The 22898-nt window shown below is 37.0% G+C and overlaps 1 protein-coding gene across 1 annotated transcript in view; it reads left to right on the forward strand.

The window, feature by feature from the left end:
* The window catches only part of SDK1 (sidekick cell adhesion molecule 1), a 419426-nt gene that overhangs the window by 177639 nt on the left and 218889 nt on the right, over positions 1-22898 (forward strand). The window contains exon 5 of the mRNA XM_075165332.1: positions 22570-22703. Within this exon, the coding sequence (XP_075021433.1) occupies positions 22570-22703 (134 nt within the window). The remainder of the gene's footprint in view (positions 1-22569; positions 22704-22898) is intronic.

The following is a 22898-nucleotide window of genomic DNA, read 5'->3' on the forward strand; positions in this document are numbered from 1 at the left end:
TTTAAGTAGACAGAGCTGGTGTCAAAAGCCATCTCACATTCATCTGCTATGTAGAGAAAAAATTGTTTTCCCTTAAACATCTGGAATTTTTTCCTTCTTTTATGTGTTTTTTTTCTTTTATTTTTTTAACCTAATTAATTTTGGAATTGGAAATTGTGTAGTGGCCATTAGGGCTTCTGATACTCTTCCCCAAGATGTCTCAGCCTTCCACTCTTACTGGATTGCTTATTTAAACATCACCTTTTTATTTTAAAGGATGTAGATCTCTAGATGCTGTTTTAGTTTTGGAAATGGAATTTTAATTAAATGGCCATATAACTTATTGAAGATTATGATATGAAACAATAAGAGGTGATTTTAACAGAAAGCAGGGAACATCAGATCATGGTACTTTAGGTTCCCCCGGATCTAGGCATAAATGGCAGTGCCAGAAGACTTCAGCAACTGCACTCTCATGTCTAAGTATTCTGGGTCTATAGAGTGTGGGTATGTGTTTAAGAAACAAAAAAAATCAATGATTTTTTGAATTAAAATTAAAAACGAGAAGAATGTAATCTTTGAGCCTAAGACGTGCTTGAAATATCTGAAGTTTATGCAGTTTATTTGTTCATTCATTGCAGTGCACAGAAAAGTACCTTTAATAAGCAGATACTTTGAAACTGCAAGGTCTGAATCCTTTGAATGTTCCTTACTAGGTCAGACAAGGTTTTTGATTTTAATAGAGCTGCAGTAAGGATGCGGAACATAGCCCCTTGTTTCTCATATATAATACAATCATCTCGTATCAGATTTGGTTCTTGACTTCCTTTAAAGTCAGGAATTGTAGCATCTGTCTTTAATTATCTGACAACATTTTCAGAATTCTTGTCAAATTCTGCCTCAAAGGAATGATCGTTTATAATCAGTTTTGGATAAAATAATGTTTACTCAGTCTCCTTTGCCTTATCTCTTTCACTATTATTGTCTATAACAAGTCATGTTCTCGTCTTGCACCTTGTCTTAGGAGACTTAATTTACATACACAGTGGCAACTGCCTGCTGTCTGTTGTGTGTGTACTGCATACATTTGGGTGTTGTATGAATGGATGCGGTAAGTAGGATAGTGACTGTGGAGTAATTCTCATTCTGAAATATACTAGGAAGCCAAAGGATGATCTAGGAACCCTGGCAGCAATTTAGGTAAAGTTCATGTGCTGTGCCTCAGGCAAATACTGATTAATGAAATGGCAGTACCTAAGCAGCTTCAGAATCTGAGAGAGGCTGTTTATGGCAGATGCATTGCGTATTTGGACATAAATTGTCTGCAGTAACAGTGCTCCAGAAAGTTCCTTATACTTCCATATTTCTAAGACAAAAATATATATGCAAGAAAATCCAAAATGTGTTCTTTCCTTTCTGCATGGAGCAGGAGGGGACATACGTGAAGTGATGGTCCTTATCCTTAGTTTCCCAGCCCTGCCCTCTTCTATTCTAGTGTATTTATCTATACTTCCAGGATACTGCGAGTCTGACCAATTATCCCTTGGAGTCAAGCAGGAATGTCTGCTTTTCAGGCATGTTCAGAGGACAGATAGGCTTTTTGGGCTTCCTAGCAAGATTGTTGAGGCACAGTTACTTTCAAAACAACAGTAAAAGAAAAAAAAATGTTAGAAGAACATGAAAAGCTTGACTTATTGCAATTCATTGCTTGTGTCCCTTAAAAGCAAAAGCTAAAAGGCCTAGCAACTAAGGGAACTGTGATACAGGATTTATTCTGACTAACTCTGCATCTATAAGAAGTAGTTCCTAAATTTGTAGCAATCTGAGCTTTTCCAGAGGCAGGGTAAGCTGATTCAGCAATGAGCTTAATCCTGCATTTAAACTGAAGAGAGAATTTACTTCCAGTTATTGGTGAAACGATGAGAATCTGTACACTCCATACTTTCTGAAGTATCTAATTAAAAAGGGGAAAAGGCTTGATTTTGTTACAGTAATAACATTCTGGCTTGTCTGTAAGACCAGCTATGTGTTTGCCTTTCATCTGCATGCTCTGATCAATATCTGTAAGCCAAAGCAGTTACTTGAGTCTCTGCAGAAATCCCCTCTCATGCCTGATATTTCTGCTTCCAGTCTCGAAATTGAATTCCTCTCAGCACCTCTAGTAACTATCACAGTGGCTGCATGTGGATATGGGTGGTCTTTTGCCTCTTTCCTTAGAGATTTAGGACTTTTCTTTTGCAGGCCAACTTCCTCCGAATTTCCAACTTGTAGTATTTGCATTTTAAAGTCTATTTAAATCCTTATTCATTAGTTCTCCGTTTTTTAGATATAGCTACAACTTCCATTTTTGCTATTGGAAACCAAGTTCTATATGCCATGCTGTATGTTTGCAATACTAATTTTTAAAAAGAAAACATGGGGCAGATATTTTGGGAATGTTTGGATGTTTTTATAGGCTGATAGAGAAACACACAGATGTTTGTGTGTGGCTGCAGGCCTGTTTAATGCCATGTAGAAAGTGTGATTGTTCTGTACTCCTGTAATCCACAACATTTGCAGCAATCATTTCAACTGTTAAAAAAATCCTCAGAACTTCTTCTGAAAAAGTGTAAAGGTTGAAGCAGAGAAAGCAAAGAAAGAAAGTGTAATGAAGAGATTAGGACTTGTCCTGGGAAAATTGATATTCATAAAGAGAATACAAAATGGTCTGCTCATGTGTGTGTCACACTTTAGATCTCTGAATTTTGCCTGTATGTTGAGTGGTCAAATGAGGCTGGGCCAATATCAGTTAGGAGAACCAAAATTTGGTTTTAATCATAGAAGATGCAATTGGTATTTGCCCTATTTGACAAGAAATGTATTGCAATTTTCCATTTTTATTTCTGTTTTTGTCAAGGGGTTAGATTAATTCGTACAGTCATATATAGACTGCATACATATACATATTGCTGTCAGCTTGTATGCATAATAGAAGGTGGCAAAAAAGCCCCAAACATTAATCATATATTTGCTCACTCTGATTTTGAGAATAATTATGACTTTGTTAGATGCTAAATTCAGGCTCAGAATTCAGAAACAAAATAATTATTCTTCCATATTAGAAAAAAAAAAAAGAGAGACTTTCTGTCTTCTATTGTTGTTCCAGAAGAACTTTTTATATGAGACTTAGGTGAGCTTTCCCTGTAACACTTTATAGCAAATAGGTTAGCTCCTTTCCCATGGAAAATTCCCAGTGATAGCCCCTTTGTGCACTGGTGATAATAGTGGTTTCAGGAGGTATAAAAGGATATTTTGACCTTGGGTTTTCTAACTGAAATCAGTATCTTTAATCAGAAGTAATAGTTCTTTTGAGAAAAAGTTTGCAGAGGCGTAATTTTTTCTAGATGGAGCTTCACTCTTACCAAGTAGAATAACTTCTGCAGTATTACACATAGTCAGCTTTGGATGGAGCCGCTAATTTACCTTCAGATTTCTAGTAATTCCACCATACTATTGTATTTATTAATGCTAATATGTATTGCAAAATGCTACTGAGAACTGCAGTATCATATCTAAATTTAAACTTTTCTAATGCAACCTGTTTTTCTTCTGCCTATTTTATGCGTGTGACTTAAACACATTTGCCCCAATTGACATTGCATTTTCTTAATTCCAAGTTAAACCAGCCTGTGGTTTTTATAGTCATAACGCTTTTTTTGTATATTGGTGCTAAAAATTAATTTAAAAGGGGAACAACAGAACAGTGGCATTGACTGTGTTAAGCTAAATAATTTTAAAGAATAAATGCGTAAGAAAACTACTTATTCAAGCCCTTCCAGGAAGTGAACTATTTACATTTACTTCCCACAGTAAGAATCTTTGAGTACTATCTGTTCAGCAGCTCAATTGCAAACACCAGGAAGGGAATTGGAGTGCTTCTACTTATCAAAACTAAGAACGGTCTTATCACATGAGATGCTTTCTATGGAATGCAAATGTTTACCATATATCATTTGAATTTTTCTCATCCGTGAAATATTTCATTGAAAATAAAAAATACTCATCCAAATCCTTCTTTTAGAAAACATCTAGAAGGACAAAACAAGTAGTCTGGATTATGGCCATACACCATTGCTATTCAATAAAAGTCAAACTGCAAAGACTGCGTTAACAAAAAGTTATCATACAACCAATTCTAATATCAGCAGTATCTAAACCGTGGAAAGTTTTACAAGTTTTACAACTGCTAGTTATCTAGTGTATACATTCATATTATTGCCCTTCGTTTCGTGGATTTAGAGTTGCTTAATTGATTCATCATCTCCATAAAGCAAGCAGCTAATGAAGATTTTCTTATCTCCCGGAGCCAGCACTTTTGAAAAAGAAGGATCCCAATTTGGCCTGTCCTGATGCTTTGAAGTTCTGAGTGGCAATGGTATGCTGCGTAGTGACAAATGGGATATTTTAGGTGACTATAGATTTTTTTTTCATTAGACTTGGAGGCATAAAAGAGGCTGGAATGAAGCAACAAGTTGGAGCTGTTAGTTTCAAAATTGGGGGAAGGAGACAAATCAAATGTATGGCTTGGTGAAAAAAATAGGTTTTGTATATTTTTAATCAAATGGATTTCATATCAGTATACTGCATAATCTAAGAATTAGTTCTCCCTTTCTACATCTACTTCCTGGAAAACCCTGATAACAGAGATATTTTTAGAGCACTACATTCTCGAATTAGCAGATTTTTTAGAATTCTAAAATAACATTTATGTGATTTGGTCGGGTATAAGAAAATGTTTTACAGAAACAAACAGTGAAGATATATAATTGAAAGTGTAATATTCTACAGCTACGTATTGTAGGAAGGATAATGATGCCATTATTTTGTCAAAGGTATGATTAGAAAAATCCCTTTTCCATTCTATTTCCTTTTCCTTTACAAATATATTATGTGCAAATATATTTACAAATATATTATGTGCTCATAAATGCACAAATATGTTGTACAATTCTTGTACTTCTTGAGGTAATGCTTAGAGCTGTTAAACTTTTATGAATGGTACACACACTGCACCAGGTAATACATATTTTATGAACAGTACACACATTACCAAGTAATATGCAAAATATTCCACAATTATCTGCAAGCCTTTAAATATCAAGTGGTAGAAGGCCATGTATTGGGCTAACCTCAAATACTACAAATATGTTAGAAAATGTTAAATCATTCATTGTGTTTCAAAAACCTATCCACCAAAAAAATGCCACTTTTGTGACCCCAGATAGCGGATCTCACCGGGAAATGGGAGACTTTACAAATAAGATTGCTCTACCATGCCATGTTCAACATCCTTCTCTTAACCCAGAAGAATTCCCGTTCTTGGCCCGAGTGCACTCGAAACTTTATTGAATGTCATTTGAAGAAATTCTACAAACAACTAGGCTCATGTAAATGGCATCTTTATATGTGTTTAGTTACTTTAATTAGGTGTGTAATTCTACTGAATACTTATCTGTGTGTGGAATTTGCATTAATATTAAGTATATAACTTACCCAGGTGTTCGGGGGGGCTGTGTGGCCCCTATGCTGCTGCTCTTTGCTGATGTTCTTTTCTGCACATAGCTACAGCGGAGGTTTGTCAATGTTTTAATAGTTTTCATAACTCTAAAGGAGAACATCGGCTGGATTTTTTTAGTTTGAGAGCAAGAAATTGATGGTCGAGAGACCCCAGGCAATGCTATGGAGCACATTCTTTGTCATGTTCTCCTGTTGTACCGTAAGTGCAGAAAACAATCACAGATTCTCTTCACATTTCTCCCTCCTTCCCCACATTTTCTAGAGCAGAGAAGGAAAGAGCCTGGCTTCCAGACACGGGGCTTGGCGTGTTTTGATCTGCTGGCATCACCGAAGACAGACAGAAAACTCTCACTGGTTTTAGTATTCTTCATTCCCTCTATCCTGATCCGGAGTGTCATGAAGCATGGGTTGAAGAAATCTCTTATTTTTAGCAGCTACTCTAGCAAGCTTCTAAATTACTTTCTCAGGAGCTCCCAGAGTCAGAGGTTTACCTTGGGACTTCTCTTGAATGACTGGAGTCATCCAGATGGAGAACTGTGAGCAGATGCAGCAAAGAGCAAGCAGCAAATGCTCAGGGCACCCATCGCTGGATTGCTCACAGAGACACGAAAGCCATGGAGGCACGGGGAAGCATTATCAGACATGATTTAGCTTCAGTTTAAAAAAGAAAGGCATGCATTGAGAGGCTTAATTTAGTTCATATTAATTTTATTTTTAACTCAATATCCTTTCAAGACCACAAAACATATCCTGAGGATCAGAAGTGCTCTCCAGCTAGCTAGAATGATAGAGCATTCAGTGTTGCTGAGATAATGAATTGGAAATAAGTAATAATAAAAAAACATGAGAACATCACGGTGCTTTTGAAAACAAGCACTATTTCATCTTTATTACATATATAACCATCCCTCTTACTTGATGTCATACCTTAAATATTTCTTAATCAACTGGCCAGGTGAAGTTTGTCTAAGTTATGTAGAGAACATACAGAACAATTTTGGAATTGTTAGCAGTTATCCTGGGGAATGAATGCAGAATGTGAGCTTGGGACGCAAAATACCAGGAAATGTCATGCCTATTTTTAGGAAGGGGAAAAAGAAATCTGGAAATTAAATGTCAGTCAGCTTACTTCTCATTCTTGGAAAAATACTGTAATAAGCAACCAAAGAAACTAATTCTAATCTCCTAAACAAAAAAGAAAGGTCATTTAACAACCAATATATATATGTCAGAAATGGATTGTGTTGAACCCTTCTGCGGTTTGGTAGCAGGCTCTGCAGACACGAGTGGAGCAGCAGATGTCACGCATCTTAATTTCAGCAAGGCTTTTGATACTGCCTCGAAAGTTGTAAGAAAGTCCGGTCTGCCAGAAGTTACTAGGAAAGGGATGGGAAACTGGAAAATTGTACTTTGAGAAGAGTTATCAGCATTTCACTCCTAAAGGGAAATAATTTGTAAGATCTGCAAGATTCCCGTCCCGATAAGATGGGACCAGCACTCTTGGAAGCTGTTTCTTCTGTTTTGAGTTTGTGGTGATTAAATGTTTCTGGTGGAAAAAGTCAAATTTTGAGCAAAACCATTAGCAATCCTACAACAGACCAAACTGTTGACAAAAAATTTAAATAAGTTGTTTTAAAATGTCAGTCTTTTCTAGTATAAAAAGCAGATACATCAAGTTGTAGTGCTCTCTATTCAGGTAAGAATGCAACGTGCAGAAGGTCATAAATCCATTGCCAATATTTACTATACTAAAGCCTCAATGCATACTAGAAAAATCTAATAATTTTTCATCTATATCTTTATACCACACTGAAAACTATGTCTGGCCGCTGTTATACTACATTGCATACTAAAATCTGTCTTCTTTACATGGTTGCTGGCTGCATCATTTATAGAAAAGTAGTTTAGTAGAAACTACTATGTTTTATGTTATGTTGACACTTAGTGAATCATGCTTCCTGCTATTTCTTACTGCAGAAATATATCTTTTGCTTGTTACTACTGAAGAATGTTTGCATGTATCTGAAGTTTTTTAGACTTCTTAGAGACCTACTACAACCAGTGTAATTGGAGGTAGCTATTTATCAGTAATTCTTATAGATGATAATGCAGAACATAGCTGCAATTGACTACTCATGGGTTACATTTTGTTTTCTTGAGGTCAAGATGGTGGATTATTGTTTCAAAAAGTACTGAAAATTGATGTGCAGTGGCTGTAAACATACACAGTTTCCAAAGCTTTGAGATTTAAATTTGCAGAAGACTCATGGAATGGTGTCCATCTATTTCAACTGCAGATCCTTAGGACAAAAATTATGCGTATTTTTTTCTTAATACATGAAAAATACCTGTATTTTAAGGACATTAAGGGTTCTGAGTAAGCATATAATCATTAAATAATCACAGTGTACAACGTTTAATGTGCACAACATTGAATATGCCAAAGAATAATGCCATAATTATAGCTCCTGTGATAATTATGTTTTCTTGTGGCTTCCTTACTCTTTTTATCCCACAGTTGGTATAAGCTTTTAAGCAGATGCCTTGGTTTTGCCCTTTGCAGCTTATAGGCAGATCACTGCTGTGTTGATTCTGCAGTCATTGTCAGCTATTCAGCAATCTCATTTTTCTTTTACTGTTTTGGCAGAGATGAAATGCAAAGTTTTTAACCTTCCACTTTCCTGCTACTTATTTGGCTGCTGGAAGCAAAGCTTAAAGCTTAAATAGGAGAGCAGGCATATCCGTGACAGCAACACGTTTTTCTTCTTCCTAGAGTTCTTGAAGCAACTGTCTATTTAAAGAATGAAACACACTCAGTGTGAGGACACAAATACAAAGACTAGAGTAAAATATAATTTGAGTGCTGTCTTTTTAAATTAACAGTAGCTTAGATTCCATAACTCAAACTTCCAAACAGAAACTTAGAATATATCACAGATTTCTTATTATAGATATAGATTATATATAGATATATTCTGTAGATATAGATATGTTTCTATGCATCTATTCCTATTTATATATACCTCTAGAGAGGAATATTCAATACATATCGACTATATATTCTGGGATCAGAAGTTTATGTGGACCTGTATCCAGACATGAAAAAAAGTCATGTAAGCATGGATTTCAGTTCTGGATCTTTCTGCTCTGAGATGATGGGAGCACTGGAATTTGTCGTGAAAAGATACATTATTATCCACAGGACTCAATGCAATGCTGTGCAAAGTAGTACAGCTACCAATAAATAAATGTGATCTGGCATATAAAGGTGTGGACACCTTTACGAAGGTTTCTCCTAAAAGACTGAAGCTTATGTGGTATTTTTTGTTCTGTTTGTCCACGTTTGTATTTGTTTTCTTCTTGCAAAATCTTTTTGAATCTGTGGGACAAAATTAACCCCACTAAGCAGAGGGTACAAATAGAAGTTTCTACCATCTTTGTAGGAATCGGAGGCTCGGTTAGAGTAAAAAGCCCCGAAGAGGTACCCATTGCTAGAAAGCCTGCTGCCAGCTGGGCTCAGCTGAGCTGAGCTGAGTTCAGCAGCTTGCCGTTATCTCCAAATGAGCTGCAGGTGCTACCACTTGCTCAGCACACAATTAGAAGAGGTGGAGGAAGCAAGAGCTCAGAGGGTTTGGGCTGATTGCTGGGAAAGGAGGGCTGCTTGAAGAGAGGATCGAAAGGAAAGTCTTCCAGGGCTTTTTATGGCTGGAAGTAGCAAAGAAGGTAGTGGGGCTGTAGCATCAGATGTTAAAGAAGGTAAGGGTTCTGGTCGATTATTATTTTTTGGTGGTAGTGGGAGGATTTAGGGGCATAAGATGTGACTTGTGCGAGAAAAGGCCTTGTTAGTTCTGCTACTCAGAATGGCATGTTTGTTGTCTTAGTGTCAGGTGCTGCTTTGCAATGCAGACTATATTTGTACTTCTGCAGTATAGTGCAATAGAGCAGCTGTTGTTTTAATGCTGACTGGTTGGCCTCTGCACCATTTTACCCTGTCAGGTAATTTCAGTTGAACAACAAACATGCATAATTTTGCTGGTACTACAAGTAAATGTTTGCAGAAAATAATGCAAATGTGGAAATGTTAGGCATGTAGAATTACAATTGTGTTTCAGCAAATGTTTTATGTCCTTTTTTTCTTAAAGTACATTCTTGGTTGAAAGCAGTCCCAAGGACCTGTTTTAAATCTACATTAAGTGGATGAAATATGGTTTAAAGCAATAAAGCATTGAAATTCAGAGCTCTAGGGTTTGCTCATTCATCCTCACAGGTCATCTTAACATTATCCTTTACATATTGCTGCAGGCTCCCTTAAGTGGGTTCACTGGCAGTTTGTCTCAGGGTTGGGACATGTAACAGACTGAGCAGCGTGGGCTGCGCTTTTACGGAGTCACCACTGGGTCACGGGCTGGAAGCGTGTATAGCAGAAAATGATGATGGGGTGGAAAAGTAGGGTTTTTGGTGGCTCAGCAACTCTAGTAAACCTCCAGCTGCTTTCTATGGAAAAAAGAGAATTGTGTTTCTTAGGAAAATGCTTTGTATTAATGTTGCTCTTGCCATAGAGATTACCAACAAATACTGTTTTGATACATCCTTGAGGCCCCGCGTCTGAGTGGCAATGGGAATGTAGAAAAAAACTCCATTACTGAAGGGTTTGATTTTTGGTGGAGAGTTTTTCCTTCTGTTTTCAGTGCTGTTGGAGTGAGGAGTTTGTTTAAACTGACGGTCCCTCTGCTGCTTTAGGAGGGAAGCCAGTGAGATGGTGTGAGTGGTGTGGGTGCTGCTTCTGCTCTTGCAAGGTAACTCGCATTCTCTTCTCAAATACTCCTGTTCAGTTGCCGCTCTGTAGTGAAGAGCAAAGAAAGAGGGAGGAAAAGGTACAAGCTATATTCATGACCTTTTAGGTGAATTCATTTAAACTGAGAACGCTGAAATTATCTGTAGAGCAATATCATTAGGTCTTAAAACTTGATTCTGTGATTATAACAATCCCTACTTTCGTGTAGGCACTACTAGCTCATCTGAGGTACTGGCGAACAGAAGTTAAAGTATCTACTTCAAAAACTCAGGCTGCTGAATGAGCTGAAGGAGGAACTTCAGTACTTCAGCTGACAGAAGCATCAATCAAGAAGCAGCTCTGACACATCTCCCGAGATGCATATCTGTGCGTCTTAGTGTGGATGTGTGCCCTCTCTTCTGCTCATTCTCATACACAAGTACTCAATTAGAAACAAGCCATGCCATGACTTTCTCTTTCCCGGTGGTCTCTCTAACTTTGCAGAGAGCGTATTGAGCTGAAGTGTAGACTCATGTATATTGAGTAGCTGTGAGCCTGCATTCCTGCGTAATTGTTTTAGCTTTAAGAAAACTTACAAGCCCTGGCTTCTCTTCTGGGTTAAATATTAAGCACTTGTACAATGTGCTTTTGCTGCCTCAAAAAAAGGCTACTATGTGAACTTATTTCTGTCCCTTGTATAAAGATTCTTATCAACAAATGAGGATTTACCTTACCAAGTACTACAAACCTGCAAGAAACTGTCTTTCTGTTCCATTATTATTAAGTTAACGAGACTTGTTGCAGATGGTAATTTTTCTTATTGTACTACTTGATTCAGAAAGGGCTGCAGGATAACCAAATACATGTTTTAGCTATTAGTTTTTGGGTAAAGAATATAGGGAAGAAAACAAGAACCATCCTGCATAACTGTCTTGTTCCGTATCTCCTATTCATTAGCTCTATTTTCAAGAGTTCATTCTGAAGTTTGTACATCGCCATCGTTGGCCTCGTTGCTCTGGCTCTCGTATGACCCTTTTTCATCATTCTCTTATACCATATTTTCATCTTAGGAGAGAAGGGGTTAATTTTCACATTTCCTTTAGCAAAGTAGCCCGCAGGGTTTATTTGAGCATTGTTTCTGTTTTCCCTCTTCTGAGTTCAGTAATGACAGGATTAAGAACTTGGAAGTTTAAAAACAGACGTCCATTTAATTAAAGGGATTGCCTGTCGGGGTTGTATTTTTCTTTCTCATTAGCATTCTGTTCATTCTGTTTTCTTTCCCTATCTCCCTGTTCCCTACGCACTCAGCTTGTAATAAAAGTTGGTTCTTGAATGTAAAGAAGTGTGTTAATGCACCTGGGAAAAACATGTACAGGAAGGAATTGAATTTGTTTCTATCTAACCTAGGTAAGATATAATGGAATGTTTCATTGTTTATCTTTACAGTAATAATCAAAGCATTTTTTCAACACTCATAAGCATTATTTAAGAAGAAAATTCAGTAAATGTATTTATTTACTTGTTTTCAACAGAAAAACAATCTCCTATTTTAAGTTTATACCCCTGCAGCCAAGTGATAAGGGCATTTTAATGTTTTCCTGCATCTATCTTTCCATTTTAATGTGTTGCAGGATTAGGGGATAGCTGATGCTGCTGTTACGTAAATGTGAGCAAGTAGAGATCCTCATTACAGGGCGAAGTGGATAAAAAGAGTCAGTAACTGAAGGTGATGGAACTGTTGTGTCTACTGTCCATTAACTCAGTAATAGCACCTCTTCTCCAGATGAGGGGAATCGCAGGGAGCAGCATTTTGCTGCGTTGCCCGAGCAAATCCCTAAAACCTCTGCAGCAGAAATGTCTGCAAGTAAGGAGATAAATACGTGAAGACAGATTGCAGCAAAGACTTTGGGGGCATCAGAGGTTTTCTGTTCTGGTCTAACTATTGTGTAGAATTACTTGCATCGGCAAGATGTTGAGCATTCTGTTCACAACCCCGGGAATATAAGCTAGGCTGGTAATACGCATGCATGTTTTCCAGGATTTGTGAGTTCTTTTGCCATGTAGCTCATAGCTGAGTGTTTCTTCAACACTGAAAATAAAAGTGCTCTGCAAAGCATATTGTAGCCATAAAATCAAAGAAACCAAACTGCATCTACTGACACTTCAGGGTTTCATTTGCCTGCTCAATAGGCAGAGTGTTTATGGATCATCCAACAAATGTAAACAAGGCAGTCTCTCAGATGCATACTCTATTGCTCTTCATTAGAGGGAATGTGTGGTGCTTATAGCTTCAGTATCGGAATGAAGGGAGTTGAAGTTCTTTGCCTTCTATGTTACTTCTGGGACTATTTCTAAAGTAGAAGTTGCTGTCATTCCACCAGAGGACTGGCAAGATTTACTACACAAGCTTTGGCCTTCTGACTTCCTTAAGCTTTACAAGGAGGAGTCCGGAATAGATGTTGCTGCTCCACCGCAAGGAAATTTGTGTCATTAGACTCAGAAGTCAAATAAGCAGTAAGTCATACAAACACACCTGTGTATTGATTTCAAGTAACTTAGAAAAAAAAATAGAGTTGATAGGCAACCTATCTTCCTGATTCTGCCAACACCACCCAAATTGAAAGCACAAAAATCTGTATGGTCTGTTGCTCCTTTAATCATGCATTATTTACGTGTTAGTTGGCAACTGAAGTGTTCTTCATGAGTTTTGGAGTGAAGGGCTGCAACCTGGTTTCAAATACAATGTACAAATGGATCCCAAAAGGCACCTGTGCTTCTGAATGTCTAAAGGCTATCTTCCAGGACACTTTATTTTAAAAGATGCTAATGTTCACTTTGAGGTTTCATAGATTTAAAAAAAAAAAAAAAGTATTACTTTGCCTGGGAAAGGGATGATCAAATGATTAGGTTAAGATATAATTGCATTTATCTTCTCAATCTCTTATATAAACCCTCTCATAACTTCACTTTCCGCCTTTTAGAATTCTGTAGCTTTGCCACGCAACGGCTTTGTGTATGTTTGCCTCATTTATTGGAAAGAGATATTTCTTCTCTTCTTTCTGAAAAATTTTCAGCTTGTATTATTTTTGACTAGTAACGTATACCTAACTGAATAGATTAAATGCTATTGATAGAGCGATATTTTCCAGTTGTTTACTGTGCTTTGTTTCACACAGTATTGACAGGAAATCATGTTTGGGTAGAAATTGTAACACAAAATGCTGTAAAGTTACACAGTTTTTTTCTTTTTATTCCAAAGTTTCCAGTGTTTGGCTTCATATGTGTGTTCAACCTATGGTTGAATGTATCCAGCCTGGCTTTGCTTTTACGTCACTGCATGGCCTATTTATGATAGAAATAGGGAGTCACTGCTTCCTTTTAAATTTCTGCTGAAGTTCTGCTTATTTGGTTTTTTTAACCAGCATTTTCTTTGTTTCATGTCACGAAGTGCATTGAAATGTTTGCATTCATGGCATTAAAAAAAAGAAGTCTGTGATTGACTGACTTCAAATTTCTTCCGCTGTATTATTTTCAGTAATAACCAGGATTTTACGGAGTCTGTGGTAGCTGTGTTTGTTACTAAATGCATCTGTACTCATATGAGGGGATTCTGCTGCAAGAAGCAGTGCAATGCCATGAAGTGCAATACTAGAAGACTGGTGTTTGGAAAGCAATGCTCACCTGCCTGGTGTGTATAATTCAGGAGATGTTAAAGCAGTGGAAAATCAGAAAGCAAGAAGTTGCTTTGCCTAAAGTCGTATCAAAATGCCTGATAGTCAAACTGAAACGCAAGGGGGGGAAGTAAAGAGTATTAAGATTTAGCACTTACATAATCCTCTACATCTTTTGAGTGCTTAACTATTTAAGCCTCTAGACAAATTTTTCAGCATAAAAAGAAGTACATACTTATATTATCCTTTTTCTCTCTTGGCACAACATATAGACCGAAAGGCTAAATAACTTGGCCAAGGCTACATATCACTGGTAAAACCTAGATATTCTTGGCTCCCAGGCCTGTGCTCAATTCGTGCTGCATAGCAATAGCATATGTCTTAATGGTGTGTGAGTAGAAATAACTACACAAAATCCCTATTTTGATGTTGACAGCAAACCTAAGATACTGTATAATAACATTGTACAATGAATTTGCAGCAGTAACACAAATGCTAGTCTCAGCAAACTGCGGTACTGTACATAGGTAGCGTTAGCTGCTGTATTGATCCAGGCCACTAAATCTTTAATTATCTTTCATAGTAAAACTTGTCTAAATAAATTACTCTATTGCTACCCAGTACCGCTGCAGAGGTTGATGCTTGGGCCACTTGCTACTTTTTACCATATCCATGCTTTGTTTAAAGATTTGGTACTATTAAAAGGAGAAGTAATGTATCTGAAAACTAGTGGACTACTAGACTGTTAGTTCTGGAGCGTACTGTTCCCTACTACTCCTCAAAACAAGTGTGTAAGAAGTTATGGCTGTACAAATTTTCCTATTCCTTGAAACTCTCCCGTCTATTTCAACATACTTGTGTTCTGGGTCACCCGAAGGACCCGAGTGGCTCGTTCAGTACTGTTCTTCTCGCTTGTAGGGTTAGTGTGTAAGTTTGAATGTAGTGTTTGTGAGAGGGATATATATTTTTCTGGCACTAGGAGAAAAACAATGCTTTTGGCTCTTGTGATAATAAACAGTCATTGCAGGTGCCATCCTCTTGAGGTCTTCCACAATGTGTGTGGCTGTTTCATCTTCACTGATACGGAGCTGTCATTAGGGTTCATGATTATAGCCAGATGATTTCTGTCAATGCTCCATGTACGCAGTGTATCAGTTTCAAGTATACTCATGTGCATGTATTTAGCTGCTGAAGAAGGACTTGTTTCAACTGAGAAAACTGACCAAATGTATTTGAAAGAGATTTGCATTGACCTGTCCGAGATTTGAAATTTTACTTCCAAACTGTGTGGATACTTCAGTGCTGTGATACAGATTTTTAAGTCCCGGAGACTAGGTACCTTTATACAGCAACAGCTGGGCCAGATCTTATTCTCAGCTACACTTATGTGAAAATAGAGATGGTTTCGAATGAGGAATGTGTGGAATCAGGAATAAAATGGCAGAGATGGTGCTGAGGTGGATTCAGGAACATGAGTAAACAGAGGTTGGGGGCATCTAAGTAGGCACAGTTGTGGCTTGTCTAAATATATCTGTTAAATATGTTGTTAAGAGGTTGAAGTTTTCTTTGTCATTTGTTGTATAATCAATTATCTCTTCAGTGCATTGCCCTGTGACAGGGCCATGCTGCTGCTAATTTGTTTTATAGTTAGTGCAGTTCACAGTCATGCCTTATATACTACAGAATAAAACCAAACGTATCTCAGTGAAATAATGATATGAAGATACAATATTCAACAGGAAGCTCTTTAATACTTGACTACAAACCACTATACCACATACCATTAGGCTGACATGTTTTATCAGAAGTGAAGATATAATCTAATAACAGAAGTTTTCCTTTCACAGTGAAGGAAAGGGGAAAAAAAATCAGTGTTTAAAAAAAAAAAACATAGCACCTTGAATAATCAATTCGGGAGAAATATCGTAAAGTGGAGCAATATTCATGTCTGTCTGTATCTGAAAATTGAACTATAAAATCCCAAATGATTACAAATAGTCTTTATGCTTGCTGTCAGCGAAGTCAGCCGGGTGTGTAGATCAACAACCTATGATACTTTTTAACTGCAGTGTTTTGTTTAAATAACCCATTTATATTAAAAAAATTTCCACTATCCTTCTTTCCAGTGGTTGCTAGCTATGTCCATAGCAACGGATAGTGATGTCGCAAGTGGAGTTCAATGTGTTGATTATATGATAAACTGGAGAGAGAAGAAAATAGATACTCTGTTTACAAATGCCTTGAATGCAGTAAGAGTTTTGTGAGAAGAGGAGACTGGAGAAAATTGACTTATTTTATTCCAAGTCTTTGGTTTCTGTTGTTGACAGAGATGTATATTTTGTCTTGAAAGTCTGGATTTTTCTTCTAGTTTGAGAACTGCTCTTGCAGGAGTAGCACACATCAGTGTGGTTCAGTAAGAAAATGCCCAAGAGCTGTGATTTAAGCACACATAGGTACTTATATGAGCTGTACTAAGTCTTGTTGCTTAAAATGTAATAATAATTTAAAAAAAACCCAAATACCAACCAAACAAAAAAAAACCCCAACAGCAAAACAAACAAACAAAAAAACCCCCCCTAAAACCAAAGGAGTAGAGTTCTGTGATAATAATTAAATTGCATTAAATAAGAATTGAAGCTGCTGAAAACCTGGGGGGGGGGGAGGAGAACATTTGAACATAAGTAGCACATCTATGAATATTATTCCTTAGTTTGTTACTGTTATTGCTTGCTTCTGGATTGGTAGCACTGTCTCTCACTGCAAACATCTCTTTCATGATCAGTTATGTAGTGATAATCTTGGGTTTTGTTTTGTGGGCTTTTTTAATCTCTAGACCAGTAATTGCTTGATATGAACATGATTTTTAAATATGTATTTGGGATAATTCATCTAAGCATCCTTTCTGGGAGCCTGGATCTCCAAAGACTAAAAATAAGCTTTTCCGACGGTGAATTACTAAGATTTTTATAACAAGACTCAATATTTGATGATTCTGCTTAAATCTGAGATGCTTTTTTGTAACAGTCCTGTATGTATATGAAGACGCTTGTGATGACTTTTTTGTTTTTTTGAGTATTCTCCTGCATGTCACGGATTTCTCATTTTCTAGATTACTCTTTGGGCTTGGATGGTTGGGGCGGAGTGGATAGTTCTGGTGTGGTTTGGGCGTTGTTTTTTTTTTTTCAATTCTTGACTAGCGCATGTGTTTAAATCCGACAGCCAAAACTGAGTGGAGGCCACACTGGATGAGAAAGAGAGTTCTTTCTTAAATTTTCCGATGATATTGCTGTTTGCACACCCTCTTGTGAGGTTTGCCTGTTTTGCAGTCAGTTATTCCTTCTCAAACGCAATGTTTTGAAATTTTTCACTGAACTGCAAACCTCAGTCTTGTGGAGGGGCTTGAACAGGTCTTCTGCATTTGGAATTCTAATTCTGTCTTCCAGAGTCTTTGGGACTTTATCTGCAGATTTAGTAAGTGAAACCTATGTTCAGTCAACAAACAGCAATGAAAATATTAAATAATGCCAGGCCAAAGACAGACCCTGTGGGTTTCCACCTGATACAACTTTCCAGTCAGGTAGTGGATCACTGATGATTTGTCAAGTACAGTTTTCCATCCAGTTCTGTTCCAGCTTTACACAGAACAGGTTTTGTGTAATGTGTTCATGAACAAACGTGGGGAATAATGTCTATAGCCTTATTAAATCAAGACCTTGCAAGCTCCAAAACGAGTGCTAGAGAATAGGGAAGCCGAGCTTAAAACATGGAAATTCTGCTGCTTCTCTCATTTTCTTCTGGAAAGGTATCTGCTAAACCTGTCAATAACTAGTTTTCCTTCATTTCATCATAGCATTCAACCTCTGCCTGGCAATTAGGACTGTCTTGGTTATTCTTGTGTAATCTTGGGACACTTCCATGACTCGAAATCCCAGTCACTTCCCAGAAGCACATGTTGTGCCATACCATAACTAGAGAGGCGATAGTATAAAATAGTATTGATTGTAAAATCAATGCATTAATTTGTGTCGTTATACTTAATATTCAGTGGCTGTGTAGGTAGAAAATTTTTATTAATAGATGCTTAATTTGCAGGAACAATATACCTGGAACCTGAATAATGTTTTGTGAAACTGGCATCCAGTCACAGCTCTTAGTGCTTTGTTCCTATGGACATGTTGCTCTGTAGCACATATACTAATATTTTGCTCTGTGATTGAGTCCTGAAAAACGTGGACTGTTTGTGGAAGACATGTATTTAAATAATTTTGATTAATAATTCCCTATCGGAATTGGAAGACACATGGGTGGTGAAATGTTCACTCTGTTAAGCCATGCGTGCACTGCTCCGAGTTAGGACTTCACTTGAACAGCTGTGTGTTTAACTGCAACGTATCTGTATGTTTTTCCAAAAGGGGAAATCCATGGGGGAAGTCTTTCAGTAATTATGTTGTTATTACTCCATAATCTCTCCCTTTTCTATCAACATTACTGTTACTCTGTGGTCTGGCTCATGAGAAAGATTGGTGCTTGCTGTGTAACATGAACAAAAGTTTTTAAAAGGGGAACAGAGGTTTTTCTAGTAAAAAATATCTGTAAAGAGGGATTGATATTAGTATTAGCTGGAGATAATACTGGAGAAGAGGCTTTATGAAGGCCTTTGTACTAAAATATTGCACGCTGGTTCATGAGCAGATGGCAACCTTCTAAGAGAAAGCCTAATCAGGTTACTCTATGATTTTAATTTTATGATGTTTTTATAAGCTAGTATAATCTATTTATTGTGTATTCTGGTAGACTAGTAACCTAACAAATATCTAACTTTTGGGAATTATCCACTTGTAGACTAGATTTTGGTATTTTCACATAAAAACCATTAAAAATGGAAATCCACCTATTTAAGATACTGAAGAGTTCATTTGCAGCTTTTTAATAAATGATGCAATTTTCAGTGCAGGAAAAATTTATTTAACTCCAAAAACTTTGTCTTAAATGTCTTAATAATGGTATCCCCTCTGGAAAATTCTCTTTACTTCTAAAAGCTTGATTTATGTTCCACTGATGTTAACAGGATAATTTCCATAAGCTTTACATCAAACTTGGAGATTATTTGCACCAGATTTTCTTACAGTATTTGGACAATTCGGAAGGCTGCCATTAAAAATCCCGGAGTGTATCTAAGTGCTAAATTCTGGCTGCAATAAATGGAAGTGATGAAAACCTCATTAGGTGCCTGTTTACATGTACCGATACTTAAAAGAACTGGGTATATAAAATGACTTGTCTCCATCGTTGCTGCTTTTTCCCATCCTGTCAGACCACAGTCCTTGGTTAGGCAGCATGTCATAAACATAGCTTGTAGTTTCAAAGGCCCAACTCGCCTTTGCTTTCAGATCGAGCTGTTCTGCTTTTGTGGTAAAGGTATCACTGAAATGCTTGTGGGACATCATAATACTGAATCCACCGTTACAGCTGCCTACCACTCGCAGACATGTACGTTGCTGTTTGTATATTGACTGCCTTTCCCTATAGGCTCCTGCTGAGCTCCAGAGAAATTTTTAAAATTCTTCTATTAAAACATATGATTTAAAATGCTCCTTTCCCTATGCTTAAGGAATCCCGAAGGATCGGTCTGCTTAGTTTACTTGCTGGTTGCTCCTGTCTTGAAAATATTGGATTGAGTTAAGTTTGATTGCTTTGGAAAAGCAATATTTATATTTTTCATGAATTCTGTGCTGGGTATGAATTGCTGACAGGTCCACTCCATCTGCTGCAGTCATCGTCCTCAAATATGCTGGTAAACTGAGCAGCCAGGAATCAGATTTTCCTTGGAACGTTAGAGTGGTGTTGTCATAATTTGGAAGTTATATCAGACAATTAAAACAAACAATAAACCCAGGAAAACATGTTAAGCCAATTTTAGGGCACTCTGTGCAGCTGTTGTGCAAAAAGTGGCTGCAACTCTGGTAAGGGCTGGTGTGTGAATCTTCAGATAGTTTAGAAACATTGGAATTAATGTGTCCTTAAAACATGACTAATTGATTTTCCTGATGCACAGGGCTCATATTTGAGCTAAAGAAAGCTCCCAGAATCTGCAGCCTGTGAAGGCTTGTGTCTTGCTCTATACCTGTCTTTAGTTAATGAAATTGAAACATTCCATTTTCCACAGAACTATTAAGATATCAATAACTCATTTTGGGGTTTTTAATTTAACATTAATTTGACTATGTAATTGATGACCCCAAAGAGTCGTCTTCAGTAGTTGCTTTGTTTTCTAATTCTTTTTTCTATGCAAATTAATATCAAACTTTTTGCACTATTTTGAACATATAATTTATAATGTTTAGCCCTTCCGCACTCTTTCGGTTCAAATATACTTATGTTCATTTGATCTTTGAAATTTATTACAGTTCACTCACAAATGTTACATTTTTTCTTACATTCCAATAAATATTTGTGTATTAGAATTAACAAAAAATCTTCATTTTGAACAATTTTCTTAATAAATACATCTTAATTTCCTTTGCTCTTGATTAGTATGTAATGAGTATAATGGTTCAGTTGTCAGAATTTCTGGTCAATTTAATACAGATAGTAGCAGTGTGCGTCTCGCCAGTATTCAAGGATCACCTTTAAAACTTTGGGTGCAGTTGCAGCTGGCATCAAAGCAGTCTGAAATATATTTCAGTATCTTCAAAGAATCTTTCTAATGCTGCTTTCTTTAGAACTAAAGTAGAAATGAATGTAAATGTCATTGTCTTTTAATATTCAATTATTAGCGCTTCATTGGAATTTTATCTTTATTTGCTTTATCAAATGTCATATTAATTGCATTTTATATCCCCACTCTGTAAATCTATCACAGTTTCTTTGATTAATTTTCTAAGTCAATTAAACTACTACAGGTTCATTGAATAAAGAAAAAAGTCATACTGTGATTTTTTTTTTTAAATGGTTTTTATAATAAAAACTGTTAATAAAGATAATGTAAACAGGATCTTTAGCTGATGTGGAAACAGAGCTGAAAATATAGCCTTATATATTTTTCAGGAGATTTTATTTATTGGTATCTACTCATGGCTTTATAGAAGTTCAGTGTTCTTTATATCCACATTAGAAAATTGAACTGGTATGAACAGAACACACACAGCTTTTGAACACTGCTGTATTCTCACTGTAATTTTCTATGCCCCCACCTACATATAAAAAGTAGTATGCTACAGTAGGAATGTGTGATTTCCCCTATTGCTTTAAATGCTTTTTCAAAAGCAAAATAGTTGTGAGTTATTGAAGTTAACCATACCATGCCAAAACAGGAGGAAGAAATTCAGGAGTGTTCGTTATTGATTGATTAGCGTACGAATGCTTTGACTTAGCACTGACTCTTTTTGAGGCCTATTGATGTATGAACTTGTTTCATCCAGTATAGTAATTTTATATGTTGTTTCAACTTCCTGCTCAAGGATATGACTAATAGCACAGCCCAACTCAGTGGGGCTTCTCATCCAGTAATATAGGTGAAGGTAGGACTTTCTTGCTCCAGGTCTTGCATTTAGATATCCAGGTTTGTCCCTGTCCCAGTCTGCATTAGTGTCAGCTCTTTGCTCCACAGGCTTTCTCTGGAACTTTACCTGTTCTTTTATTCTTATTTGTTTTTTGAGCTTCCCATGTTCTATTCAGTTAAGCCCTTAAAGGTTTAATCTAGAGACAACATGTAAAAATTTATCTTGTATGGTCAAGAAAAGACCATCTAATACATGTAAAATGCAAAGTAACCAACCCTATTGCAGTGCAAATGGGTAATGCTGCCTACAAGGGAGTTTATAGAGACATTTGTTATGTAGCAGCCCTAAGCAAGAATAGACTTGTGTTATACAATGACATTTATTGACTCCTTCAGGCCTACGCCACTGCTGACTACGGGGTTGTGCTTTCCTACCTGCTTTAGATTAAATGAAAACTCTTCCCTCCCTATCTACACACAGATCATCTGTGTATATCAGTTAGGCTCTAACTTGCTGATGTTCTTGTCTGTGATGTTGCGATAATTAGTGATGCCATAAATACTGAAAGTTTACCTTCTGAGGTTCTGCTGCCTTTGAATTTTACTTTTTTTTTTTTTCACTAAACTAGGTGTTATTATTCCCCGAGTGTCAGTCTTTGATAGGCTAGCTTTCACTTGTTGAGAAGGTTTTTAATAAAACTGACTTTGCAGCATACTGATGTTTGCCAGGACTGTCGTCAACCCATAACGATGCACTTTGCAGGCTTTCGGTCTCTGTTGTCATTTGCTGTTTCTTGTGTAACTTTTTATTGCCATTTAAAGTCTTCTAGTTTCATATGTTGTAGCTTTCTGCATGTCACCATAAACATCTTACATGATCTAAACATAGAAAAGGCCTAGAGGCATCAAAGATCTTAAATATTAGTTGTGAATGTGTTTGAAATCAGGCTGGTTTTAGTTCCCCAACATCTTGATTTAGATGACCAATGAATACCATATCAGTCTGTCAAGTCTGATGTGTTGTACAGTTTTTGCCTAGTGGATACCATTCTTCTGGTTTCAATGAGATATTTCTCTTTCCTAACTAGAGCCATCACACTGGAGAATCAGCTGGTCATCCTTGCAACATCAGTGACCGATGCAGGAGGCTACTATGTCCAGGCGGTCAATGAAAAGAATGGGGAGAACAAGACAAGTCCGTTTATTCATCTCAGCGTAGCAAGTGAGTATCCAAATTCTGGATAGTATGCTGTCAGACTGAGGTTGCAGACAGTATTCACAAAAGTCTGCCCTAATAAAAAGAGCCTTGCTAACAAAGGATTGGATCTTTGAAGGAGGTCAGCTTTTCCTGCTTGGTTTGGAGCACATTGAACTCCTTGTGCAATAAGAGGGACCTAAGAGAGTATATGCCTTCAAC

The sequence above is a fragment of the Calonectris borealis genome, chromosome 16, assembly GCF_964195595.1.
Source record: "Calonectris borealis chromosome 16, bCalBor7.hap1.2, whole genome shotgun sequence".
Lineage (NCBI taxonomy): Eukaryota > Metazoa > Chordata > Aves > Procellariiformes > Procellariidae > Calonectris > Calonectris borealis.